The sequence below is a fragment of the Dysidea avara genome, chromosome 10 (genome assembly GCF_963678975.1).
Source record: "Dysidea avara chromosome 10, odDysAvar1.4, whole genome shotgun sequence".
NCBI classification, from domain to species: domain Eukaryota; kingdom Metazoa; phylum Porifera; class Demospongiae; order Dictyoceratida; family Dysideidae; genus Dysidea; species Dysidea avara.
Genome location: NC_089281.1, coordinates 27,838,202 through 27,855,822, shown reverse-complemented (window position 1 = coordinate 27,855,822; position 17,621 = coordinate 27,838,202). Strand labels below are relative to the sequence as shown.

The window sequence follows — 17,621 nt, the reverse complement described above, 5'->3', positions numbered from 1 at the left end:
TGTCTACGTGTATGTATAGTTTTATAAGTTGCAGAAAACTTTTGGCTGAATTTATTATTGGAGCATTACTTAATAGGGAACGGCTGGTTTTTCCACTACTATTTTTTAACTTACCATACTATTAGAAAGCAGGCGCTGCAGGTTTGTGCACATCAAAGTGTCTAGCCAACTATTTTATTATTTTGCAACTAAAAATCAAAGTGGAAGCTTAGTAACCGTTTCTGTTGTCTCACAAGGATAATGAATCAACTTATATAGTAAAGTAGAAAAGAGCATTTAATACAAAGTCAGTATCTTCTTCTTCCACGCCTTCTAGGAGCAAAAAGTGGTGTCATTGGAGCGAAATGTGGTGCCATTGCTGTCGGTGTTGCCCTGGAAGTAGTAGCATCATCTGGTTCCATCCATATCAAATTGCACTTGTTATTTGTTACAAATTCCTCAAGTTGTCTCTCAATCACTGAGTCCCCTCGAAATCTCTCATTGACAACAATGCATTCAACATTTTCTGATAAGCAGACTGGACCATGTATCTGTATCTATGGTGACAACTACTATTACACTGTATCCTGTAGGGAGACCTGCCCCATAATAATTTACCTCTTTGTAATTAGAAATCATATCAGATTTTAAGTGATCTTCTCTTCTGGTGGCAACATCAATTATCTGCAAAAGAAAAAGGTACTCCAAATCATTAGAATACACACCACCCCTTACCGCCCTCAGCTCAGGATCAGAGTACTCATGTAAGACGTTGCCATAGTGTTCACAACAAGACAACTTCACTGCTCCACTTGATGTGTCCATGGATGCAAATGTAGTACGTAGACGGACCTTCTTCAACTAATCAATGATGGGAACATGGCCGTATCATATAAAGCAGTTGACATACACACGTACCTGAAGGAAGGAGTCACCATATGAATAACAGGAACGTACACCACGTAAATCTCCAACTGCAAAAAAAACAAAAAAAACTTTTACAGTACCGCAAACTTATCAAGCAGAAACACAACATAGACACACACACTCACTACACGCACACAGACACACACACACAGACCAATGTTTAAGACGCCATACTTCACTCTCTCAAATGGTTCACTATCATGATAAACATTGTTAAATATTCTGTCCTATAAAATGAAGTGAGCATTACCAAGAACATACTACACAAGACACACCTCCCATGAGGACCTCGCTGAAGTATCCAGACACCCACTACCAGTCCTGGTCTCAAATAAGTTACGATAATGAGTGTCCTTGACTAGGAAGCTGAGTACTCGATCAAGGTGGATATGAATGATTATTGGGGCACTGAGCCTCACCCAAAGTAATGTCCTGTGGATTGGAAATGAGACAGCATGGTGAATCTTATACACTAGCGTTCCTAGAGCTAGTAAATTGGGTAAGCCCATTTAGTCCATTCAATTGTTCTAATAAAACATATACTTCTGTAATACTAATGGACACAAGTGTGAAATACTCTGGTCATTTTTACACTAGACAGTTAATGAGTTCAGACAAGATAATAAAGATCTGAAGGATCTTAGTGATATAATATATATTACAGTACTTGATTGGTGTTACATACAAAAAGTAACTCTAGGGTGAACGCTACATACACCAACTACAAACCCAAATTGTTAGTGTCATACTTTTCTAGATCTTTCTCATCATATCCCAAGCCTTTCACCCTCTTCAGAAGTTTTGGAAACACTTTCCGAGAGTCGGCCTCTGACCGCTGCAGCACATAGTCAACAGCTTCTCTTTGTGTATCTGTTAGTACTGACATTGCCATGGCATCAATCTGTGTACACAAAATATGAATAATAAAAACAAGTATACCACAAATGCTTTTTAAGCATCCAAAGAACTTTACAGTTTGTGGTAGTGCAAAATCGTGGGTATATCCATTCACTGGACTGGATGACTACTGGACTCAAACTTTTCTTTGTTTTCTTGCCTTTTATAGCTACACTTTACCATAGAAGTATTTTAGAAATCATACCATTCACTACAAGACAAGACTTGCACACAAGACATAAAAACTTGCACATTATTTACAAAAACTACACTAAGACCTCAGCATGGCTCGTTATCAAAAATAAATTGCCTACCGCTAGCAACAACACAAGCACTGTGCACTGTTAACACTGCTAAATGTATCTGTCAGTGTTTTGAAATAGCACACATTGACATAAAATTCAGTCAGTTTTATATTTGCAAGTATATTGAAATAATGTAGCATTCCCTCACCTTTCAGCATATACCCTGTAGATTGGCAAGCTCCTTGGTTTATAACGCTTGTAAATAGCAACGAGTGTGCAGTGTTCAGTTAGTGAGAGAAATGCTTCTCAATGCATGCACACACCATCTAACAGGCAGGTAAGAAAAACCATATGTAATGTACAAATTTTTAAGAATTCAACCTACACTGTACATTGATTACAAATTTATCATACCATTAGACCACTAAAACTAGATTACAGTTCTTGTATGTGCCTCTAAACGCAAGACAAATCACTGAGAACCCTGAGTGTGTGGTATACAAAGTAATGATCATATGGCTAATCACTTTTAGTGGTTGGAAAAGGTATTTGAGCAAACTTTATGTGAGTCCAGTAGTCCAGTCCAGTAGTCCAGTCCAGTCCAGTAGTCCAATCCAGTGAATGGATACACCACAAAATTGTACTGTTACTTTGTCAACATACATCATGAACAGATGGGACGAAGCCTTTAAATCGTTCCTTTGGTCCACACATATCGCCAGTACACTCTGGCATGTGTCGGACCAGTTCGCTAATAGGGAAATCCCTAAAACAGTGCATACATCTCTCCAATAGCTCCTCCTTATCACCACCCATTGTACTATCCTAACAATAGCTCACATGATGTAATGGTTTATGAGGTAATAGCTAACAGTTGTGGACGTGGCCCTGTGGGAACACGTCAATGAGTGACTGACTATTTCATCCAATGGAAATAGACCAAGACAATGTTGACAATGTTCTACTTCTGTCACATCCGCCTGTGTACATGTGAAATTAACAATGATGCCACATACACACACTCTACAAACATAAAACCCATACTGTTGATTTTGATTTCTTTGGACAGATATTTACATGATCGACCAATTCAGCAACAGTGTAATCCTGCAGGCAGTGGATACATTGCTCAAGTTCAATAACTCCAGAAGAGCTACTAGGAACAGCTAAAAGCACATCATGTGAAGATCTATCTATCCCATCAGTACCGTCAACCAGTGACACCTCTGACGAGCAACACAATTCTGAGTGTGCCACTAGTTCACTTACAGGGAAAAGACCAAGACAGATGGGACACTGTTCCATTGAGCCATGTGTACTCATTGATACAGGTACTGCTACTGCATGCTTTGAGGATCTGCCTTTATCACTAGTTACAGCAGGTGGTAAGGGTGATGATAAACATGGTTTCTTAGTAGCACATCCATCCGGTGATGTTTCACCTCTAGAATAAGTTCTCTTTATTGATACAGTTCCCAGACTAGTGTCAGCCTTAGCATCAACTCTAATTTTAACATCAGCAGCTGTAAGATGCTTTAAACCAAACACATTAGAAGTTTCATCAGCTTCCAGTGAGAAAGCACAGTAATCTGGTGCAGAGACACTTGGTGGTAGTAACAAGATAAAATCTCCTGGACTAAAACTCATTTTTAATCCCTTTGTTAGTTTGCAGTAGGCTCCCCAAGATGACAGACCAATCTTACGACATATCCACGTTCCATTGCTACTCTTGTCTTCAACGTATACAGTACAAGCTGGGAACATGTCCCATTCGTACATCTTGACCGATCCGACCTCGCAGTGCACACTGGAGATGCGAACATCATTGATAGTTATGTCACACGATTTTCTACCGATTAAAATAAACTTTCCAGGAACAAGAGTCGTAAACGTGCTATCTACCATTTTTTATAACTGAATTAAGCTTATATCAGGTCCAGCGTGTTCCACTGCTGTCAGATTTATTCCCACAACCATTTCTTTCGGATCTAATTAACGCGCAGTGATGTTGCTACACCTACTAGACACCTCCGACCCAGCCTACGACTAAGGTTACTACGAAAGGTAAGGTGGCTGTGATATTGGCAATGTGGGAGGGAGATTTTTACTATAGCTACGAATAAAGACACAGCCCCGCCTTTAAATCATAGATAGTAGTCACACCATAGATACACATCTATGGTCACACCTTAGATAGTAGCGTGACTATATACTGAAGGTCGCTTCACAGTCCATGTAGACATTTATCGAATAAACCACCCCACTAATACATTGTATCAGCTATAATAGGAATGTGTATGTTTAATGTTTTTCTCTTTAGAGTTTTGTTGCCATGTCAACAGACTCTGAAGCGGTTCCTAGGGATGATAGTGCTCACGAGACCACTTCTCCTCCCAGTGGTGATGAGAAACAGACCAGTTATGTGATTGGCAGTCAGGAATGGCTGGATTGTATGGTGGATAGAAGTGAGAGAGGTAACGCCTATGCACACTTCTCACTTGGTCAATACTACTTTGAGAAGAAAGACTATCCCAATGCTCTCAACTATTTTAACATGGCTGACAAAAAAGGTAACTTGCAAGCTACCTACCAACTAGCAGTCATGCACTATGATGGTCTTGGAGTGGCTGAAGATCAAGTACGTAACAAATCATTTTTCTTTTTTGAAGTTTTGTTTTACTGCCTAGCATAAAGGAATGCAGTATATGAAGGCAGTTGCTCAGGCAACAAAGAAGGAACACTACCACTTAGTTCCTAGTGCCCAGTTCAGCATAGGACAGGCTTACTTCCAAGGATTTGGTATCAATCAGTCAGATGAAGAAGCCATTCAATGGTACATACTGGCAGCAAATGCTTCCAACCAGCAAAATGTTGGCTGCATCAAAGCCCAGAATGCTCTTGGGATGTTATTCTCAAGAAAAGACAGCTTAAACCTCCAGCAGGTAGGAAAAATGTATCACTTAATACTAAAATTATGCATTTAACAGGCTTTTCACTGGCACCAAAAGGCTGCAGAAAGTGGACACCTAGAATCAATGGGTAAAGAGTCATTATTTTTGTTACAATAACATCCAGTTTATTTTACACAGCTGCACTAGGTCAAATGATGTTAAGTGGGCATGGTTGTACCACTGATAAAACTACTGGAATAAAATGGCTAAAGAAATCATCTATAAGAGGCTGCATGTACGCCAATGGGTTGCTCAGTTGTGAATATTTCAACAGTAAACTCTACTCACGGGCTGTAGAAAATGCCTTGAAGTATGTACATATCACATGAGACCTGTAAGAAAACTTCAATGTTACTAGAATCTGTGATTTGGACAAAGAAGCAGCACAGACTCTTCAAGAACAATTCATACCTCACCTAGTGCACAGAGGGATAGCCATTTCTTGTTTTGTATTAGCCAGGTGTCTTCAACTGGGCCAGGGAATTGAACGGTCGGAAGAGAAAGCAAAGATGTACTTTGATAAGGTGACGTATAGCTTGTTATGTGATGACAAGTGTCAAGTTGTTTTTGACATGTGTAGGCATCACTGTTTGACAAAGAGATCACATCAGACTTGCACACAAAGATGACACACGGGGTGATGTAACCTTGCACTAGATGTATGACAAAATTTAATCCTTATTTGTTAAAAGTGTTTTTTAACATGATCTAATTGCAGTACCAATTGCTAACAATACTCCAAATGTTCCACCCATCTCCAGCATGCTTCTTCCAACTTGATTGACTAATTCTCTGCCTCTTAATCCGTATCTAACGTTTGTCAGTATAACTCCGGATAGTTACGCGAAAATTAGCAATACCTTAGTGCTCCTACGGTGCCAAAAAGTGCTCCGGCACTTAGCCCCACAGCACATCCCATTAATGCACCAGTTTTCATTTTGTCGAAACAACTCGGACCAGCTTGACGCTTCGAGGGCATGGTCGGATAACGTAACACCGGATTCTACAACCACGTGATCCTATTATAAAAGTCACAAAAATTTTAGCACGCGCTACAGACGGAAAGGATCAAGGCGAATAATACGGCCGTCAACTGACGCTGTTAGGTACAGCTAGTGTGTATTGTGTGTAGCTTTAATAGGTGTAGCTGTTTATTGTTTGTTGTCACGATGGTGTGAAACGCTTACATCACAGAGTTTAAGGAAACCTTTAAGGTCGTTTGGCAGTGTTTTTGTGTGCTGTTAAACGTAAATGTTCAGCATCCGCGTGCTGACTGTTTGTTTACTTGGGGGGAAACCGTGTGATTTGTTCCATGCGAAGCTCCATGCGTTACTCGCTGTTCAGCGAATGATTTCTTTCGTGTGTGGCTAACATTGTGTGTTATGTTACCCATTTTAGACATGTCACAACACACAAATTTTGATAAGATTACAGCTGTTTTCGTCTTGCTACACCCCTAGAATTGTACCAAGGTCTATATATGGTCTTATTAGTGTGTGTCGTAACTGCACACTTCCTGCCAAGTGTGGCTTCCTGTTTATTATTTCCAATCTGTGTGAATGTTTAGATTAACAAATAAGGAAAAGAGAATAAAATATTTTTGTAGTTCTACTGTGAAGATGTTGGAACTGGAAAGCATTGCTGCAGACCGGTCACTGGTAAAGGCAAGATTGCATGGTAAGTACACTGTGAACCAAATAGAGTATTTTAGCATTTTATGAAAATCTGCATACTTCCTGCTATTATATGCTAAAGTGTGATTAAAGACCAATCAATAATGTATTTGTTGATAAGTAGTACCATGAGAAATTTTGGGTTGATGTGTGATTTGTTTTACAAGTTGCCGTTTTTGAAGCTCCAATTTGGAGACTCCCCACATAATACTATTACAAACCTGTTAACTACATTGGTATGACTTGGTTTTAAGGTGTTAATAGAACTTGCTGAAGTTTATACACTAAAAAGTAAGCCAATAATTTATTGAAATCAGGAGTATGTGTGTTAGTATATAGGCTTCTCATAAATTCCTAAAGCTAAAGCCCCCTAAATTTTGGGAGAATATCAGAACACACACATGGTGTCAAAGGCTCAAGGTAACAAGTGACACAATTCAGTGGTCACACAGATACACAGTCTGTTAGTACTGCTGGATTATCGGAACTATTGAATTGTTTATGGTTCATAATTCCTGTGATATTTTATTATAATCAGTTGTTTTTCAGATAATAGGAAATGACACACACACTTTATTACAAGCAGCAATTATGTGAAATCACTTTCCAAGTAATATCCTATTATCTATTTGCAGTTCCCCTTCATTAGTTTCAACATACAAGACAAGTGCTGTCCTATATGGAAGCTATAGTGTTTTTGAGTAAAGGTTCAAGAATTTTAAGAGCAAGCACTTCTTCAATTGTCATTTTTTTAATGATAACTGCACCTGTAAAATTTACAAGTTCTGCAAATAGCGGTGGCCATAAAGCTAATATAACCTCTGTGACACGATTGTACAATTTGAATCATTGCCTTTGTATGTTCGTTTTAGTATACCATGTTGATTGTGTTGTGTGCACGTTGTGGTGTAGGTGAAGGCAGCAAGGCAAAGGGAAGGAGTAGAAAATGGAAGGAGATGCTAAAGTTTCCTGGCGTTGCTCAAGCAATGAGTCTTGACAGAGAGATCAGTTAGTTGTTATAAAATAGCATGTACTTGTGTATAACATGTACCAGTTGTATTTCCTGTATTGAGAGGTTTATAGTAGGACCACTGGCCCAAGACTTGTTGGCTGTAGTGTAGAAGTTGTTTTTTAACATTGTATTGTGGGCTTCAACATTATGGAGGTTTCTGGAATGCAATTTCCTTTAATAACTATCAGCTCTATGTTAAATAGTGAAGTTTATAACCTTGTATCAGTAGGTTTTACAGGCTATCTTATCCCCATATTACAGTGCACATAAATGGTGTCAAAAATGGTTGTGTCCACTGTGTCATGTTTTAAATGTTACAGCTACTATATAGAAGTTTCAATATGAACCATAAGGTTGCTACTATGTAAAAATAGATGCATCTAAGAGATAGCTATATAGCTAAGAGGCTTGTGTAGCCTGCAATGCTTTGCTGTAATGCAGTTACTATAATGAAGGCACCCATTATTTGAGCTACAGTATTTCAATGTTATATTTTGTTATAAACAGTTGCGTCTCTATTTTAACTCATTGTGGTGTTTGTATTTATTTGTAGACAAAGATTTTACGTATATTGTGGATTCCCAGCCGATCGGGGAGAACTTGTTTAAGTTGTATTGTCAGAAGACGATTGAGTTAATGTTCTGTATGGAATTCCTGCAAGCTTTAGTGAGTTGTGGGGATACAGTTTTGTTTGTACTTTATCAATCTGCCATTTGCATAACATTTGATCTGTCGTGTTTTTTAACATTTTATTCACTTGATATTGGTGATCATGTTTGTATAACCAGGCAACTTAGTTTATTGTTCTGTAGAATAATTTTCGCATGATGGTGGCTGATAAACACAATGAGACCGCAAAGAAAATCTATGCTGAATTCATAAAGTCTGATGTAAGTGTTTGTATATGATAAGTTTTGGTCGCTATATAAATCCACATACATTATGTAAAGCGATACTTGTCTTGCTGTTACAGAAACAATTGATGATGTCTGGTTTTTACTTATTTTGAGCCACGAATGACTAGGCTTTCAATGTGGTAATAATAATAATAGTAAGACCCCATCATTGCAGATGTTCTTTTTGACACTTTTACCATAAAACTAATAACTCATTTAAAATAGAGCTATAAAAATATAATTCTGAAACCAAGCTACTTTTTTAGAGCATCCTTTGGTTAGTGAATGGAGAGAAATTTCTGGTGTAAGTGCAAGCACTTAGTACCTTCTAAAGTTATCTAGTTACTATTGATCGATCTCTTTAAGTACAAGTACCAATGGCTTCCCCCTTGTAATAGCTATTTATTAGGGAGTATTTGTGCTACTAGAATGACAAGGGAGAGCTAGTTCATTACAAGTTGTTGTACTAAGTTACACTAGTTGTACAGCATGGCTTACTGCAGCTTGTAAAACCCATAGCTTGTTTAAATAACAACAACAGTTCCTTGGGTTTGTGGAAGGCTCTCCAAATAAGACACAATATAAAAGCCTTCATAATAAGGACAAAAGTTTTGGACTTAGCAACCCTGGCTCTACACATGCTCTGTATTGCTGCAAAAATGGATTCTTAGTGCTTAGTGTCCGTATCCAATGTAGTTTGTACTTTAAAGTGTTCTGTGTTTAGTTGGAGGGCGTTTAAGAATTCTTTGGCAATATAATTTAACACCATCCATCTGTAACAATTGTGTCTTATACAACTTGTAGCTTCATATTTTGCTACCAGTAGTCAGAAGGCCTGGTGGTACTTGTATAGTGTGTCTGGAATTGTAGCGGCCCAATAAGATAGCGTTTGCTGATTGTATGTTGCCTAGACAATTGAGCTGTTGCCTAGACAATTGAGCTGTTGCCAAATGAACCATTAATAATTGAACAATTGTACACCAAAACTGTGAACCACTAATGTTGCTGGTGTAATACAAGTTTTATGATATGTTAAACTGATTTCTGTGGAATTTATTCAATGTGAAAAGTCCAGTCCAATGTATGGACTTGAGTTCCCAGTGGCCGTGATCATATGAAACTTTTATTATTTAGTAACCATATGCTCCTTATAAAGTAGGGAACTCTACTGTTGTATTGTTTATGGTTCATTTACACGGTAGAGTTCCTAACTAACTCTTCACAAAGAAGACTCAATATTATTCTATTTAGTTTGATTGCTGTCTGATTCATTTCTCGACTGCTTTCTGTACGATTTATTCCATTTTCAACGTTTTGCATGCACAATGGACTTGTCTACCATATTATGCCTGGAGTAAAACAACTGACTACTGTCTCCAGCTGTTTTCATCAATGTATAACAATGTCTTGGTTAGTTTTCAACTCAAACAATGGTTTGTTAGTTCACATATTTTAACAACAACAGTCTTGTGTGATCACATGGCAAATATGTACACACCTAGTCTGGGAGCACATGTGAGTTATTTCTTTACAACCAAGCTCCTTGTAATAACACAACCAGCTTACTTGCCACCTCAAGTTGTTAGACAACACCAGAGGCATACTGAGTTAGTTATTTACACATTTAAATCTACACTTAAACGTTCACATAATCACGTGTGTGAAACATTTCAAGCAACTTGAAATCAACTGTAGTGAAACAAAATTTTATTCTATCCTAGCCAGCACATCTGTTCTGCCACCACATTTAACTTCGATATACTTACGACCTTGTATATCTTCTTGCGTATCAAGCTAGGGATGGTCATCAGTACTCCTCTATCTCCAAAGCTTATAATTGGTTAAGATGCATGTAAATCTTTTAATACTGTCACTGTTCCATGTTATTCAAATTATAGCTGTTGGCTACATTGGTATAAGTGAAGAATATTGGCTTATTTGGTGGCCAAGCTACTTTTAAAAATTATAGTGGCCATGTCAAGTACGTAGAACAGCTAAGGTGTTCTTTATGACCAGGTCATTTTAGTAGCCATATTTTCATTGTATTGATACACTAATAAGAGATTTTGCAATTATCCAATTAGCCGATATTGAAATTCACATACTGGGTGATACCGATAACCGATTTGATGTTATGTGTTTCACGTGTAATTGCCATTGTAGAACTTTATTTTTGTCTTGTTATGACAACAATAACATCAGGGTCAGTAAAATTAATCGGCTAAATTATCTGCTAATAATTACCAATATCGATATTGCTGAAATTTGATTGGTTTATTACTGAAATTTGGCCAATAAACCGATTTCTGATTATTTACCGATTAATCAGTGCATCACTATCCCACAGCAGCCATTTTTAATGAGATTTTACTTGGTGTATTCATTAGCGATAATGTTTGTGTATTGAGCGTAGTGAGGTTTTCTACATGAAGTTATTCTGGGATACAAGTCTTTACTGAAAGCTACAAAGTGATGTACCAAATTTGATACGGGTTCTTATTTCTGGACTCAAATGTAAAAATGGTCTTCTACTGTTACTTCTTCAGCTTCAACATGTGTAAGGCTTTGCATATGATATCTTCCGTTTTGTGTTAGGCTGAGCAAGGTCTCTGGTCACGAGATACAGCTATGTGTTGTCCAGCTTGTCTCATCTCTTGGCTTTGTATAGATAACCATAAAATGGAATTTTTTGAGGGAGAAAAGGTTCACATTTGTTTGCAACTGATCTACCAATGGTGACGATTATGCTTGTGAATTGCTAGCCAAGTTGTTATATTCATTGCTCAATTATAGGCTGTTGATACCAACGATTTTGCAAAATAAAATTCCATTGATAATAACTTGTTGTGGTATGGTGGGTTTTTCTTGGGGGGGGGGGAGTTTCACGATTGGTAGATTTGAAATGTGCACCTTGGTCAAAACTGCATTGTTTAATGAATATCTTGAAGTGAAAAAATTTTCCCTCTTGAAATTTTGAATGGTGGTCATCCGTGATATATCCCCCCTCGAAAATATCCTGCTATGAAGTATGTTTGTAAGCGTATGTACTGCAGATTTATTTGGGTGTATGACCTTGGGTGGTCTTATTTAAGGCCTACTCAACATGGTCACTATAAAGAGATGGTCTCACTATTATTAAAGAAACGACCACTGATGTGTATGTGTGCTGCCTGGACACTTGGAAGGCAGTCTTGTGTCTTTGTAAGTCTTATGAAGTTAACACAAGAGTTGATATTTACGACTTATCTTCTGGACTGTCTTCTGCTGTTTTTAAGTAAATTCCTGTAATGCATCTCAAGAACTCTTTTTCCCATTTGATATAGCTTCTGACTGGACAATTACAAGATCGTCCAATGAGTGAAATAATTACAGACACTCGCAAACTATTTTTTGTGTGTGTGTTGGTCATCCACAGACGTAATAGTCCTAAAGTCTAAACAGCTATCATTCAAGTTAGTGCTGAAGACATGTACTGCAAGATGATGATGCTGTTTGGATATCAAGAATAGTGTCAATTCCAAACACATTGTTATAAATATCCCAGTACATTAACAGACCCACGTAGTGTATTCTACTGAGTGTTACCTGAGAATGTACACAAGCAATATGCACACAAGCAATATGCACACAAGTTTTTGTAGGGCATACATTTTATGATATTTTTTTTGTGCAGTGATTGTCCATGTAAATTTTTAGTTCTCAAATTTACGTCTGTCATACTGAGTGTGAAAAAAGATTAGATAACCCATATTTATAGTATGTAGCTTGAAGTTTAATGAAATTAAATTGCACTAATTTATGTTTCCATGACTACTACCTTCATGTTGGTACTGATTTCAGCACAAAGTCTGTAGGTTTATGTAAGGTACATTATTAACATCAAAATGTGAAGTGTTCTGTGCAGTTGAACTAATGTCGACACCTCGGTAACATACATTGACTACATTCGGTGACTTAGCTGAGTGTATGTGGACTGTACTACTGTTATGTGACTTCATTCTTCAAGAGCTAGTTCCACTGAATGTATGTTGATTTCCAGATTTGAAGCCTTGGGAGGTAGCAAATTTGTAGGTGGTTGCATATTTAATTTATTATAATTTACTCTAAATCAGCCAGAAATTGAGCCAATCAAATTAATAGCATCTGGTAGCATATGGATGGTTACCCTGCTGTATAATGTTTAGTTAAACGTTGAACAGACGATCCGAAATTCATGAGAGTCCATATAGCCAGAAGCAATGTGTGGTAGAGCCCTTTGGACATTAACAGACTACAATTCCTCAAGCTTTGCAAAAAAAGTAGCTCACAATAATGAAATACTATTATAGATCATTGAAAGTTTTTAAAATCAAGTTAATGTTTTTGTTGGTATAAAGAAAGGATAAGTACGAGGGGAAAAAAACAAGTTGCTGTCTGAAACAACAATCACAAGTGTCTCAGCGAAATGTCTCAATGGTAACTTGCTGCCATTTTTTGTGGCTATTTAATTTTCACATATGTGGAGAAGTATAATGAATCTCCTAAGAGTAGAGCTTATGTATGAGACTAGCAGTGAAATATGCTTCCCGAAAGTACGTAAATATCTTATGGTAGAGTGATGAAGCTAATCCTAATACTGGGAATGGTTCATAACCACAAAGGATAAATGCTTGCAAAGCACAAAACCTCATACCTCACAATGTTTATGGATGATCAGTGACGTATTAATGAAGAAGCCTGACTTTTGTTTTGATAAGAATAAGGTTCTAAATAACCTCAAGTCCTTAATAGGAAGTATTGGTGTTGTTAGGTATACTGTATTATATTCATTGTATTGTTAATAATGTTGTGGTGACGTGGCACATTCTTGACAACTTTCTGTGCACATCTTTTGTTGGAATATTCAGTCTAATGTGTGTTGCATACTGTAACAATTCTGTGTACTAGGTGATAAAATTTTTTAGTGTGTGTGCATGTGAGATAGCCCCTAGTTACCCTTTGTGTATGGTAAAGATGTTAAGTCCATGTATGTCCGTTGTATGTACGTGCCCTTTAAGAGGGTTTCATTAAACAAACTTGGTACAAATAAGGTCATCTGGCTAAACCCACCAAATCTAAATGTATCATTTACAAGTGTAGAAGATGACCTGCTCACCTTCAGTAGTGACTAAGATTTACTGTACTGTGGCTATTTCCTGACTGTTCTTTATTGTTGTAGGGCCCTAAATCTTTGGGGTTATTTGACGACGATGTATCGTCAGATATAGCGATGATGTTGGATAATGACACAGGATCATTGAGTAAAGATATCTATGAAGAATGTCGTAGGTGAGATGTCACTAAATGCTGCAGTATGTTTTCACATCAATATTCTGGGAGTACTCAGTCTATCATTGTATTAGACAATAAGATATAAAATTATTACCAAGAGGGTTTGGTATGAGTGGTATATAAATGAATATTTTTATGGACTTGCATAGTATATGCTACCATATATGGTATTTGTAATTCTATCTTTGGCATATGATGTGAAGATAGTATATAAAAATTAATTGAATAAATTGTGTAATTAGTCTGAAGTGCTGTGTTGCCTTACATTATGGCCCAGGTGTTTATTTCTTTCAAGCAGCTCTGGGCTGCCACTGAACAAGATGGGTAATTCTGTAAGGCTGACATTAAATATATGCAAGACCAACATTATGGATTCCCTTAAAAATTGCTTTTCTACCTCAGTGTTCTGTTTGTGCTGTTCATTTTGTCATTTATCTCATTCCACTGCATGGATTTTGAAATATTAGCTGCCCTCTGTTGTTTATGCAAAACCTGGTGTTGAGTTCTGTTACAATACTGCTAGCGACTAAATGGGACCAGGTATTTATATGGGACCAGCTGTAATTTGAGAGTGATACCTGGTAAAGCAGAGCAGGATTATAGAAATGTAATCATGTTGTGCTTCCGTAATGGCAGGGCTCCAAATCTTGATAGCTATGGTTGTGTCACTGCAGTTTTGCTGTGAAGTATTGGTGTAGCTTGCACATTATCCAGTTTTTCTATAGTTAGAAGGCTGCTGCATATCTTAGCCTGAGTCACTGATGTGTTTCCCTAATTCTTTGTAAACCGATACTACTGGTTGTGGGGATAGCACATCATTGTAAGAGTTTTCTGGTAATAGTAGAGACTTTATATGCTGTTATGCTTCCATTTGCTTTTCATTCCAATGTGTATTGTACAAATGATCCAAAGAGCAGCCCTGGTAGTCAAGGCACTCTACATACATGTACACGTGTGGGGTGGCTGTCGTTTACTGTAAAGGGACCAGTCTGACTGAATGAATGAATGAATGAATGACTGACTGACTGACTGACTGACTGACTGACTGACTGATCAATTGTATTCGTGTCATTCCAGTCCTACAGACATTTACCAGCTGTACATGTATATAGCTGTGTTATATATACTAATGTCATGCCCTCATGTGGCCTCCTGTTAGAGGGATGTACTAAGCCTGTATTGAAATGTGTGTATGTCAAATGTACAGGCTTGTCAAACAACACTTGATGGGTGAAGCGTACAAAGCATTTCTAGCCAGCCCTTATTACTGGAGATATCTTCAGTGGAAATACATAGAAAGGTATGTGTAGCATGTGTGTGTGTTTTAGTGTGTAGTATGTGTGTTTTAGTGGGTGTGGGTGCGTGGGTGCGTGGTGTATTTCTGTGTTCATTGTAGTAATGTAGTGCTATTTTTGTCATTAACAGAGCTCCGATTACAAAGGAACACTTCAGACAGTACAGGGTACTGGGCAAAGGAGGATTTGGATTGGTAATGTCCCTCGCACAAACACACTAACTATGCTAACTATATATTTACTTCCTTAAGATTGTTATACAATCCTTGTAGGTACAATGTCAATGACATGATACCTACACACCTCCGAACTCCTATGTATATTATATTTCTCTCCATTGTTCAGTTATACTCATTGGTTGTATGTATATGTAGTAATAATGGGACACCCTGAAACATAGATATGTTGATGCCTGAGGGAGCTTTCAGGGTGAATGATCACAAATACTTATCCAGTTGTTGTATTGAAGTTGTTGGTTCTGCCATAAGTTAATGATGACTACTTTGTAGGTGTTTGCTTGTCAGAGCAAAACTACTGGGCGCATGTATGCTCTAAAGAAACTGGAAAAGAAGAGAGTCAAGAAAAGACGTGGTGAAAAACTGGCTCTAAACGAGAAAACAATCCTTGAGAGAGTAAACAGCAGATTTGTGGTGAGTATTAATCAGATTACTGTGGGCTGAAACTCAATGAATAAATAGAGGCTTTACTAAGAAAGATAATGTTTCTTACAATACCATTGAATACATGTACCTGTTTCTTTTGGCATGGTATATTGGGTGTCTATACGTGTTTTTTTTTGTGTTATAGGTAAACTTAGCATACACGTATCAGACAAAGGATTCATTATGTTTAGTACTGACGTTGTTAAATGGGGGAGATCTGCGATTTCACATTCATAATCTGGGTGACCCGGGACTGGATGAAGAGCGAGCTGTCTTCTATGCTGCAGAAATTGCCCTGGGGCTGCAGCATTTGCATGCTGTGCGTATCATATACAGGTAGATGAGTAAAGATTGTCTGTACACAACAATTGATGTACTGTAATGTATTTTGTGTAGGGATATGAAGCCAGAAAACATACTACTAGATGATAATGGTAGGTAGTTGGTGCTGTGGTTTTGTGCTATTATTATTATTATGGGATACTGTATACATACCAAGATTGCATACGTACATAGCAATGGGTCTTTTTGTTCACCAATTTCATGTTATTCAACCAATTATTCAACAGTTGTTGTACAAGGAAGGCCCCAAGATAACTCAATCTAGCTCACTCTTGAAAGTGGCAACACAAACAAGTGTGTTCCCATGCTTTCAGGGATCTGCCTAGCAGTCTAGCATTAGCTATTTCAATGCTATCGTGCTTTCACTTAGTTTAATGGTTGAATTGGGCTAGATACAGCAACCATCAAAATGTTTTTTCATGCATTCATTTATAGTTGGCTAATACACCACTCAGTACTCTTGCGTACTATTATTAACTCTTGGATATACCTTTCAGGACACATTAGAATATCTGACCTTGGTCTTGCCATTGAGCTACCTGAAGGACAGAAGGCAAAGGGCCGTGTTGGTACAGTTGGATATATGGGTGAGTCTAGTGATGATATGTAGCAGGTTATCAAATGCTATTTACTAACATTATGAGCATGGCTACGGGACACAAAAATAATTTAGTTTTATAAATGATCGTGTTTAGTTTTAGTGTGCTAAACATGAGTTGTTCGTATTGCTTTAGAAGTTTTCTCATTATGGTTAATGTGAATTTTAGGTTCATCATTTAGATGTATTGTTCATAGACATAGGAAGCAGGGGGGAGGGGGGCATGCCCCCCCCCCCCCCAATAATTTGGCTAGCTATTTCAAGTCATCTCATTAGTTCTCTTACCACCAGCATTTCAAATTGTTCTACAAGTGTAAGAAAAAATTAGGAATTTTCCATATGAGTAGGGACTGCAGCAATAAAAAGCACTGAAACAAGCTGCTGAGACAAAACACAACTGAATGATTGCATTTTAATCCCTACTTTAACCATAATTCAGGTTAAAGTAGGGATTAAAATGCAATCATTCAGTTGTGTTTTGAAACAACATTTAGTACAGGGGCTTGCTCAATGAATGTAGCTAATTGCTCAGTCATTACCCTCAGGATTTCTTCCACCTTGTCTTGCCTCTTCAACTCCCTTGCAGGGTGAGTTATTTCCGTTCTCTGGTGTTCAATATAGCCTTTGCAATTGTTTGTGCATATGTTCCTGTAGGTAGTTTCAAACTTTTTGATGCAGAGTGCCCAATAATCAGGTTAAAGTAGGGATTAAAATGCAATCATTCAGTTGTGTTTTGTCTCAGCGGCTTGTTTCAGTGCTTTTTATTGCTGCAGTCCCTACTCATATGGAAAATTCCTAATTTTTTCTTACACTTGTTTGTGTGCTTTTTTTGTA

At 37.6% G+C, this 17,621-nt stretch overlaps 3 protein-coding genes across 3 annotated transcripts in view; 2 read left to right on the top strand and 1 right to left on the bottom strand.

Annotated features, from left to right (window-relative positions):
- Positions 1–218: 218 nt before the first annotated feature.
- LOC136269417 (uncharacterized) lies at positions 219–4,078 on the bottom strand. Its single transcript, XM_066064979.1, has 10 exons — positions 3,093–4,078; positions 2,921–3,028; positions 2,712–2,873; positions 1,656–1,807; positions 1,182–1,338; positions 1,061–1,133; positions 898–953; positions 715–840; positions 598–663; positions 219–536 (listed from the first exon to the last, which is right to left on the bottom strand). Exons 1-10 carry the CDS (start codon positions 3,951–3,953, stop codon positions 288–290), a joined length of 2,010 nt encoding a protein of 669 aa, XP_065921051.1. The 5' UTR covers positions 3,954–4,078; the 3' UTR covers positions 219–287.
- On the top strand, positions 3,953–5,735 carry LOC136269420 (LRP2-binding protein-like). The gene is made up of 7 exons (XM_066064983.1): positions 3,953–4,112; positions 4,369–4,686; positions 4,736–4,990; positions 5,036–5,087; positions 5,138–5,309; positions 5,358–5,523; positions 5,580–5,735. The coding sequence occupies exons 2-7, from the start codon at positions 4,381–4,383 to the stop codon at positions 5,643–5,645; spliced, it is 1,017 nt and encodes a 338-aa protein (XP_065921055.1). The 5' UTR covers positions 3,953–4,112; positions 4,369–4,380; the 3' UTR covers positions 5,646–5,735.
- A 250-nt stretch (positions 5,736–5,985) lies between these two features.
- LOC136269418 (G protein-coupled receptor kinase 5-like) overlaps positions 5,986–17,621 on the top strand; it is a 14,946-nt gene continuing 3,310 nt past the window's right edge. Inside the window, exons 1-12 of the mRNA XM_066064980.1 lie at positions 5,986–6,105; positions 6,606–6,676; positions 7,585–7,680; positions 8,238–8,350; positions 8,497–8,574; positions 13,778–13,887; positions 15,098–15,190; positions 15,316–15,379; positions 15,695–15,835; positions 15,993–16,183; positions 16,244–16,281; positions 16,687–16,776. Of these exons, the coding sequence (XP_065921052.1) occupies positions 6,619–6,676; positions 7,585–7,680; positions 8,238–8,350; positions 8,497–8,574; positions 13,778–13,887; positions 15,098–15,190; positions 15,316–15,379; positions 15,695–15,835; positions 15,993–16,183; positions 16,244–16,281; positions 16,687–16,776 (1,072 nt within the window). The 5' untranslated portion in view covers positions 5,986–6,105; positions 6,606–6,618. The remainder of the gene's footprint in view (positions 6,106–6,605; positions 6,677–7,584; positions 7,681–8,237; positions 8,351–8,496; positions 8,575–13,777; positions 13,888–15,097; positions 15,191–15,315; positions 15,380–15,694; positions 15,836–15,992; positions 16,184–16,243; positions 16,282–16,686; positions 16,777–17,621) is intronic.